At 46.5% G+C, this 10414-nt stretch overlaps 1 protein-coding gene across 4 annotated transcripts in view; it reads right to left on the bottom strand.

The window, feature by feature from the left end:
* Positions 1–2886: 2886 nt before the first annotated feature.
* The window catches only part of tbkbp1 (TBK1 binding protein 1), a 109076-nt gene continuing 101548 nt past the window's right edge, over positions 2887–10414 (bottom strand). For all 4 annotated transcript variants that reach the window (XM_033035022.1, XM_033035023.1, XM_033035020.1 and 1 more), the window contains exons 9-10: positions 8666–9090; positions 2887–4284 (exon numbers count right to left, since the gene is read on the bottom strand). In XM_033035022.1, the coding sequence (XP_032890913.1) occupies positions 4156–4284; positions 8666–9090 (554 nt within the window). In that variant the 3' untranslated portion in view covers positions 2887–4155. The remainder of the gene's footprint in view (positions 4285–8665; positions 9091–10414) is intronic.

The following is a 10414-nucleotide window of genomic DNA, read 5'->3' as shown; positions in this document are numbered from 1 at the left end:
AGAGTTTATTGTCATGTGTCCCAGATAGGACAATGAAATTCTTGCTTGCTGCAGCACGACAGAATATAGCAGGCATAAATACAGATCAGATCAGATCAGTGTGACCATATACTATAGAATATATATATATATATATATATATATATATATATACACACATAAATAAATAGATAAAGTGCAATAGGCGGTTATAGTTCACAGTTTGTTTGAAGTTGTGTTTAATAGACTGATGGCTGTGGGGAAGAAGCTGTTTCTGAACCTGGATGTTGTAGATTTCAGGCTCCTGTACCTTCTGCCTGATGGCAGCAGAGAGATGAGTGTGTGGCCAGGATGGTGTGGGTCCTTGATGATGCTGGCAGCCTTTTTGAGGCAGTGCCTGCGATAGATCCCCTCGATGGTAGGGAGGTCAGAGCCGATGATGGACTGGGCAGTGTTTACAACATTTTGCAGCCTTTTCCACTCCAGGTTGCAATATGGGACAATCTGACCTGTGTGGTGCTTTTCTTCAGCTGCTCTCTGCATTTAGTAATGGTGAGACCACACCGGTTATTAAAGTATCTGTCGATCTCATGCAGGTGATCGCCATGTCCCACTTAGGAAACCTGAACGGAAACCTCTGGAGACTTTGTGCCCCACCCAAGGTTTCCGAGCGGTTCCCGGAGGTTTTTGTCAGTCTCCCTGCCCGCTTCCACTACCTGCAACCTCCGGCAACCACCTGCAACCTCTGGGAACCGCACGGAAACCTTGGGTGGGGCGCAAAGTCTCCAGAGGTTTCCGTTCAGGTTTCCTAAGTGGGACAGGGGCATTACTTTACTTCAACTGAAGACATAGATGTCAATATGAGATGCACAAACATAAACAGTCGCATCGTGTGTGGTCAAAGTACTCTCCATCACCAGACCCTATCTCCTCACGTTGTACTCAAGACGTGCATCACATCTATTATCTCAACAAGTGATGTCAATCCGCTTCTCAGCAGAAGATTAAGATGCAATCAGCGGAAGTACAAAATGGACAGTGAAACAAGTTGCTGGCAGAGTGTGAGATGCAAAGCGAATGGTAAAATTCCCCAGGGGGCACGGAAACCCTAACAGCAACATTTGGTGGCTGAGCGGAAGATGAGAAATGCTAAGGCAGCCAACTGTTCAAATTTAAAGCCTCTCACACTCTTGCATATATTACAGGAAACAACAGTTGGCTGCGGGCATAATGCTGACTCCAATGTAATCTCAGGAACCTAGCCATCACATAAAGCCATCCTGTGCTCAGCGATCACACTGGAGTCTCTTGATATTGACTGCAGGTCTTCCACCTTGCTGTCTTTCCTGGGTACCAATCTTACTCATTATCTTGCACTATTCCATCACATTGCTTTATCAAAATCCTTGCCAGCTCTCCCCGTCGCAGGGAGATAGGTGCCCTTCATCAATCAAGGAATTGAATAGAATAAATCTTAAAGATAGACACAAAATGCTGGAGTAACTCAGCGGGACAGGCAGCATCTCTGGAGAGAAGGAATGGGTGACGTTTCGGGTCGAGACTGATACATCTCTCGATTCCCTTATCCCTAACAGAAGAAGGGTCTCGACCCGAAATGTCACCCATTCCTTCTATCCAAAGATGCTGCCAGTCCCGCTGAGTTACTCCAGCTTTTTGTGTCTCTCTCGGTTTAAGCCAGGATCTGCAGTTCCTTCCTCCACATAATAAATCTCAATCAGCTTGGTAAGCGAGCTGAGGAATGGCTAATGGAGTTTATTTCAGGTAAGCGTTGCATTTTAGGAAGTCAAACCGGGACTGGAACTTTGCAGTGGTCAGTAAGATCCTGGGAGCGTTGTAGAGCAGAGGGATCAAGGAGTTGTGGTGATGAGGTAGGTTTTTGGCAGCCTAACCGTCACCAGTCAAGGAATTGAATATAGAAGTTAAGACATTGTATTGATATCTTATCTGTCTGAAGAAGGCATCTATCTACGTTCTCTGGAGATGCTGCCTAACCCATTGAGTTACTCAAGCACTTTGTGTCCTTTTGTGTATTAACTGGTATACATAGTTCCTTGCTTTTAATCCTTATTTTATAGATGTTGGTTTAAGGATGAATATCGACTATTATCGGGGATAATACTTCTGCTTTTGTTCCCATAAGATTTTTTACACTGACCAAGAGCATAGATGGGTTGCCAGTGTAATATCTCACCTGAAAGATGCCACCTCCACCTATGCAGAGCTCCGTTAGACATTGCATTATGAGCCTAGAAATAAGAGGCTAATCACTATACTGTTAATTTGGGCAAGCTTTGTAAATATATATGTCCCAGGGGAGACTGTCTGGAGGAAGCTGGGCATTATTTGCATCAGGGCACACAGACAAAAATCAATTCACATTTTGCTTTCTAATATAATTATACCACATTTTTAATGTTAGCTTCCTGTGTTAAAGTTAAGTTGTAATTGCATTACCACAGTGGCTGAACTGGAGTTTAGAGTTAAGAGGTACTGCATGGAATAGACCCTACTATCCACCGAGTTCGCACCAACCATCGATCGATCACCTGTTCACACTTCATTTCATTTTATCCCACTTTCCTCATCCACTCCCTTGCACACTAGCTTGCTAGTTAATCTGCAAACCTGCACATCTTTGGGATGCGGGAGGAAACCGGAGCACCCGGAGGAAAAACCCATGCGGTCACAAGGAGAACGTGCAAACTCCACACAGACAGCGCAGATGAGGTCAGGAGTGAACCCGGGTCTCTGGAGCTGTGAGGCAGCACAGTGTTGCTACCAGCTGTGCCACAGTGTCACCAGATTCTGACCAGCACAGTCTGGCAATTTTCCAAAGCCAATTCCCATTCTAAATGTCGAATGTGAAACATGGTGATAGAAACAATAGCAGGTGTTAGATTTTTATTTCATATACACACATACACAGAGAATATAAAATTTCATGATCTCTTTGAGATCGCGCCCAGTACAAATCCTAGTATTAGAATCTCCTTCCCTGTAGTCAATCACTAGGATCTTTGGATCAATGGGTATTCAATATACTGCAAGTGATGACCTGTTAGAACAATTCATTATCAGTGAGTTTGCCTGCGTGTGTGTGTGTGTGTGAGTGTATTGTGTGTGAGAATGCCCTTGTGCATGGGTGCATGGGTGCATGGGTGCATATGAGTATGCGGCCGTGTACAAGTGTAAACTCGGGATATGTGGAATATCCGTTGCATTGAGCAGGGCTGAGGTAACGCACAACACTCAAAATACACTGGCCAGCATAAATGTTTTAAGTACGACGAAATGTGAATGGAAGGCATGCGTGCAATGATGCTACATGACTTAGGTTCAAGTGACTGCCAATATTAATGTCAAATTAGTTTTCTTCTTCTACTGTGCTACATTAAGATGTGTAATATCTTACAGTAAATAGAATTTGCAATGAGATGAGCGATGGGCTCTAAAGTTACATTGGTGGAAAGCCCAGCTCAACCTGCATCCTTTGAATGCCATGCCAGGGATCAGTTTCTGCATCTCACTACTCACCGAAAGTAGTTAGTTATCTTCTCCAACTGGAAGCTAACCACACTGATGTGGTAGACACAAAAAAAGCTTACTCCAACTTGTTTTTGTGTCTATCTTCAGTTTCGACCAGCATCTGCAGTTCTTTCTTACACAATATTGATGTGGTTATCTCCACAGGATCCCATGGTGTGTTCTACTAACTCAGTTTATTCCATTAAAGAACGGGTTGACAGTTTAACATCCATTTTCCTAACCCTTCCCATTGTGTGATCTCCCATTCAGCACAGCTAAGTTCCCCGCCTACCAATGTTCAAGTATTTAGCTTTTGGAAGTAAACTGATTCTACTGGAAGACATATCGTTTGTCCTACTGAACTCTTGCCGATCAATAACTTGCAATCCTCCTCCCAATCACTCAACGTTATGTTCATTGATCATTAACCTGCATTCCTCAATCTCGTGCTCCACCACCGGTCCTACCCAGGCCGCTGCCCCCGCAGCTGTAACAAAAGACATCAGCCAGGTAGAGAATTAGATGGTGCGTTGCTTTGGGTGACGTTGGTTGTCTTGGGTCATCTTTCGAGAGCCTTTGCTTTGCTGCCTAGCGTGCTTCAGTCCTGCGGTTCAGCACGGAGAGTATCAGTCAGATCTTGCTGTTTTCCAGGTGGGTGTCGATGTGTTTTATCAGGGCATCGTCTGGATAATTGATGGGGAAGGCCAACTGGCACAGTGGACAGCTCCTCATGTCCGAGTCTCCCGTCTCCATCCAGAGCTGGCCAAAGGAAAGAAACAAATCAGTAACGAGCTCAGCGTCATAGACTCATGGCCCTTCGGCCCAACCTGCCCACGACGGCCAACATGTCCCATCTACACTAGTCCCACTTGCCTGAGTGCTACGTACAATCATTTGAAACCACAGACCGCCCTGGAGAGGAAAAGACTACAAAAAGTAGTAAACACTGCCCCGTCCATCATCGGCTCTGACCTTCCTTCCATCGAGGGGATTTATCGCAGTCGCTGCCTCAAAAAGGCTGGAAGTATCATCAAAGACCCACACCATCCTGGCCACACACTCATCTCCCTGCTACCTTCAGGTAGAAGGTACAGGAGCCTGATGACTGCAACAACCAGGTTCAGGAATAGCTACTTCCCCACAGCCTTCAGGCTATTAAACCTGGCTCGGACAAAACTCTGATTATTATTAATAACCAATTATCTGTTATTTGCACTTTATCATTTTATTTATTCATGTGTGTATATATTTATATTATAATATATGGACACATTGATCTGTTTTGTAGTAAATGCCTACTATGTTCTGTGTGCTGAAGCAAAGCCAGAATGTCATTGTCCTATCAGGGACACATGACAATAAACTCACTTGAACTTGAACTTGAACCTTACTGGCAGCTATTACACATAAATAGGTTGTGAAAAAGAAGTTATACTTAACCTGGGCATATTTAGCATGGTGATAAGGTTCGATGTTGACAGTGGATCATAACTTTATAATGCTTTTCATAGAGTCATAGAGCATGGAAAATGGCCCTCCTGCCCAACTTGCCCACACCGACCAACATGTCCCATCTACACTGGTCCCACCTGCTTGCGTTTGGCCCATATCCCTCTAAACCTATCCCATCCATGTACCTGTCTAATTGTTTATTAAAAGCTGCGATAGTACCTGCCACAACTACCTTCTCCGGCAGCTCGTTCCATGCACCCACCGCCCTTTGTGTGAAAAAGTTACCCCTCAGGTTCCTATTAAATTTCCCCCCACTCACCTTAAACCTATGTTCGCTGGTTCTCGATTCCCCTACTCTGGGCAAGAGCATCCACCCGATCTATTCCTCTCTTGATTTTGTACACCTCTATAAGATCACCCCCTCATCCTCCTGCGATTGAATTATTTTTTATCACAGGCCTCTTAAATTAATATCACGTTACTTATAAGGGATGAAAACCTCTCGTGTGAAGCCCACGATATATTACATTATCATGCTCTGCTGAAAGTTCTCTGGAACTGAACATCAGGTGTTCAATTCTCAGCTCCTATATATTGTGAGTTTAATGCAATGAGTGAGAATAAAATAATATTAGCACCGAAGGCCAATATCACAGAGTCCACGCCAACTAGCAATCACCCCGCACACTAATACTATCCTAGGGACAATTTTACAACTTTTACCAAAGCCAATTAACCTTCAAACCTGGACGTCTTTGGAGTGTGGGAGGAAACCGGAGCACCCGGAGAAAACCCATGCGGTCACAAGGAGAACGTACAAACTCCATACAGACAGCACCCGTAGTCAGGATCGAACCTAGGTCATTACCCTGTAAGGCAATATACTCTACCACTGCACCACCGTGCCACCCTGTGCTATAAGGGCTAGTCTCATCCCGCCAATATCTTTCACTGTACTCTCAGCCCTCTGGTCAACTCCCATTTAGTAACCTCTTAAAATGTGCACACTAATCTCTACGCACCCAAAGAAAGTTTATTTTTTTATAGTCACATTGAAGCTATGCAAATTAACATAAGTGGGATTTTTAAAAATGACTGTTGTGATGAAATGACAATAGGTCTAGTGAACTTGATGTAAAACCCAATTTGCATTGAATGTGGACAAAAATGCTGGGGAAACTCAGCGGGTGAGGCAGCATCTACGGAGCGAAGGAAATAGGCAAAGCTTCGGGTCGAAGCCCTTCTTCAGACATTGAATGTGATTTGCATCTGAAATTCCCCAGTCAGTTGTAAAGCTGACACACCCTGAGTCACGAAAATAGCAAATCTCTTGTTGAATGTCCATTCCCAATTCATTTTGGCCATTGGTGACCCTCCAGTCTTCAAATCAAATCCAATTACACTCAAAAATGGAAATGATCTTCCACGCCGCGGAGTGTTCCAGTCCGTCCCGACGCCGGAGTTTCGATCATCCCGACGAGAGGGCTTCGGACATCGGACCGTCGGCAAAGGCAAGTGCGGAGGGTTCGAGGCCCCGACCACGGACGAACAAAGGAGGAAGATGACTGAACTTTAGTGCCTTTCATCATTAGTGAGGAATGTTGATTCCACTGTGGTGGATGTTTATGTTAAATTTTATTCTATGTGTGTATTGTGAGCCATCGGGAACGCCACAGAGGCAGCGGAGAAGGCCTCGAGATGGCTCAGGATCAGGAGAGGAGGTCCATGGGGAGGGGGAGCGAATGCCACCTGAACGCAAATCGTGGTCTGGTCAACCACGGCTGGGTCGCCCGGGTGAGGGTGTCTGATGTTGAAAGGCCCGAAACACCCAATGACCCCAGGTTACATCACTGATGATGTGTTCAGGAGCATCTATCGATATATTTGTATCAATGTTCTTTTCACTTAGTATGGCTGTTTGGCAACTCAAATATCACTGTACCTTGAATTGAATTGAATTGAATTGAATTGAATTGAATTGAATTGAAGTGAATTGAATTGAATTGAATTGAATTGAATTGAAGTGGAATTGAATTGAATTGAATTGAATTGAATTGAATTGAATTGAATTGAATTGAATTGAAGTGAATTGAAGTGAAGTGAAGTGAATTGAATTGAATTGAATTGAATTGGGGAACGTGACAATAAATGTGAACATGAACTTGAACTTCTGTCAGATAAGTTAACTGTTTCATTTTGAATCAACAAGAATCAACAATGACCCCTTACTCGGCATGGAAGTGTTGTTTAGATACTGTTGGCACATGGAGAAGCCGTGAATAGCAGGGAATGACCATAAGATATAGGGCCATTCAGCCCATCGAGTCAGCTCTGCCATTCGATCATGGGTGACCTATTTTTTTCCCCCTGTTTAAGAAGGAACTGCAGATGCCGGAGAAATCGAAGGTAGACAAAAATGCTGGAGAAACTCAGCGGGTGAGGCAGCATTTTTGTCTATTTTCCCCCCCCTGTATCTCTAAAACTCAACTAAGCTAAACTTAACTCTCAACCCCATTCTCCTCCCCTCCTCCCCGTAACCTTGGACGCCCTTAATAATCAAGGGAGGGGTGCGAATCATATGTAGGCAGATGTGTGGTTTATCACGGCATTATGTTCAGCAAAGACAGTGAGGGCCAAAGCGCCTGCTCCAATGCTGTACTGTTAGATCACAAGGGTACAGGAGCAGAAATAGGCCATTCAATCCATCGCGTCTACTCCACCATTCGATCATGGCTGATCCATTTTTCCCCCACTCTACCTTATTCTCCTGCCTTCTCCCCGTAACCAAAGATAGACACAAAATGCTGGAGCAACTCAGCGGGAATTCTCTGCCTCCGAGGGCGGTGGAGGCCGGTTCTCTGGATACTTTCAAGGGCGAGCTAGATAGGGCTCTTAAAGGTAGCGGAGTCAGGGGGATATGGGAAGAAGGCAGGAACAAGCTCAGTCCTGGAGAGAAGGGATGGCTGACGTTCCGGGTCGAGACCCTTCTTCAGAACGGTCTGAATGTGTCTACCTTCGATTTAAACCAGCATCTGCAGTTCTTTCCTACACATTCTCCCTGTAACATTTGTTCTATGTTCTCTGATTCTAAATACCCACAATTTGTATTGCAATTCTCTGAGATTAATCTGCGCTGAGTAAGAATGAAGCGTGCAGAAGTGAATGCTAGAACTGCTCCGTTACCTTCACTAAAAGAAGGAAAAAGAAGAATTGCTTTAGTCAGAGGGCAGTGAATGTTGAATTATTTGCCACACACAGCAGTGGAGGCCAAGTCAATGGATGTTTTTATAGACAATAGACAATAGGTGCAGGAGTAGATCATTCGCCCCTTCGAGCCAGCACCGCCATTCAATGTGATCATGGCTGATCATCCCCAATCAGTCCCCCTTTCCTGCCTTCTCCCCATATCCCCTGACTCTGCTATCTTTAAGAGCCCTATCTAGCTCTCTCTTGAAAGTATCCAGAGAACCGGCCTCTGGAAGAGAATTCCACAGACTCACAACTCTCTGTGTGAAAAACTGTTTCCTCATCTCCGTTCTAAATGGCCTAGATGGGTTAGGAGGGAGGGCTAGATCAGCCGCGAATGATTGGCGGAGTAGACTTGATGGGCCGAATGGCCGCATCCTGCTCCTGGAACTCAGGAAGAACGTACGTTGGGGATGACAGGGGTGGTAAAGTGTGGACTTACGTTGATGGAAGGCCAGGACTGAGCGTGTTCCGACTTGGAGTATTCGGTGGAATTCCTGCCGCTGGAACTGTCGGGGATGGGGAGGGCGGTGCAGGACGAGGTGCTCCTCATTCCCCTGTCCAACGTGCCGGGCGGGCTGTGGGTCATCCAGTCCTCCTCGTCCGACTCCAGCTGCCCGTCGTACGGCCCATCGTCCGTGCTGTCCGGCACCTTGAGGTAATCGCTGGGGTGGTACTGCCCGAGCCTGGGCGAGGTCTCCTCCTCCTCCTGCTGCCCCGCCGGCATCGTGTGGCGGTACACGTTCGCATCGCTGATCTCGGAATAACTCCGACGGCCCCGGAAGCTGCTTCGGAGAAGATGCCTTGAGCTCCTGGGGTAGCTGGAGTAGGCTTCTTGCTTCATGTAAGCTGAGGATTGGGGGTGGGCTGCAAGAGTAAAACATCACATTTAAGGCGTACGTTGGTTCCGGTGACAGACACAAAATACAGGCGTAACTCTGAAGAAAAGGAATAGGGGCGAGACCCTTCTTCAGGTCTATTCAGGTGAAACTCTGCAGTACTGGGGAAACTACAAGGTGTATCATTGCAATGGCCGGGGTCAAGGAAAGAACGTTCAAGTCGCGTGCCCTGTTTCCACCACCACGCACAAGAAGCACAAGAAGCACAAGATAGACACCATTGTGTACAGATGCCGGAAGTGTGTTCAGCTCTGGCTGAACAACTTCTAATCTTGAGTGTGAACTCGGCAAGAAGAACACAATGGCCAGTGACCGGTCACGAAGGGAGGTTGGTTTGCCTGATGGACGTAGCTCAGACCATTTGACACCATCTACACTTAACGCTGTCTCGGCAAGTCCACCAGCATAATCAGGGACAAATCTCCCCCCCCCCCCCGGCTACTCCCTCTTCTCCCCTCTCCCATTAGGTACGGAGTACGGAAGTGTGAAAACACACACCTCCAGATTCAGGGACAGTTTCTTCCCAGCTGCTATCAGGCATCTGATTCATCCCACCACAACCAGAGAGCAGTGCTGAACTACCATCCACCTCACTGGTGGCCGACCCCCGGACTATCCTTGATCGGGCTTTGCTGGCTCTACCTTGCACTAAACATCATTCCCTTATCATGTATCATACACTGTAAATGGCCCGATTGCCAATACTGATCTTGTATTGTCTTTCCGCTGACAGGATAGCACGCAACAAAAACTCGGTACACGTGACAATAAACTAAACTGCAAAGCCATTTAGTAGCGGGCAAGGACTCCAGTTTACGCCTCTCCCCCCAATTCTCTCCCCCCCCCCCCTCCCCCTTTTACTTTCAGTCTGAAGAAGGGTCCCAACCCTAAATGTCACTTGTCCATATTCTTCAGAGATGCTGCCTTGGCTGCTGAGTTACTCAAGCACTTTGTGGCCTTTTCAATATATCATCCAAACAGGACATTTACATCTGTGGGACCAAAAATGATAAGGGACGGGGTGGGGGGGGGGGAAGAAGGGCGGGGAGGGGGGGAAGAGGGGGGGGGGGGGGGGGGGGGAAGAAGGGGGGGGGGGGGGGGGGGGGGGAGAGGGGGGGGGGGGGGAATCGCGCCAGAGTTGAGTTGAAGATGGGGCAATCATTATGGTGCAGGAGGCAATGGTGTAAGGGATAGATGGATGGTGCAAAAGATGCAATGGTTTCTGGTTGGTAAGTTCAACAGGGATGATGGATTGAATCCTCTATCATGGAGGCCACAGTGGTTAAATCACT

This window comes from Amblyraja radiata, chromosome 16 (genome assembly GCF_010909765.2).
Source record: "Amblyraja radiata isolate CabotCenter1 chromosome 16, sAmbRad1.1.pri, whole genome shotgun sequence".
In the NCBI taxonomy this organism is placed as follows: domain Eukaryota; kingdom Metazoa; phylum Chordata; class Chondrichthyes; order Rajiformes; family Rajidae; genus Amblyraja; species Amblyraja radiata.
The sequence above is the reverse complement of the archived record's forward strand: the minus strand, read 5'-3'. Positions and strand labels throughout refer to the sequence as shown.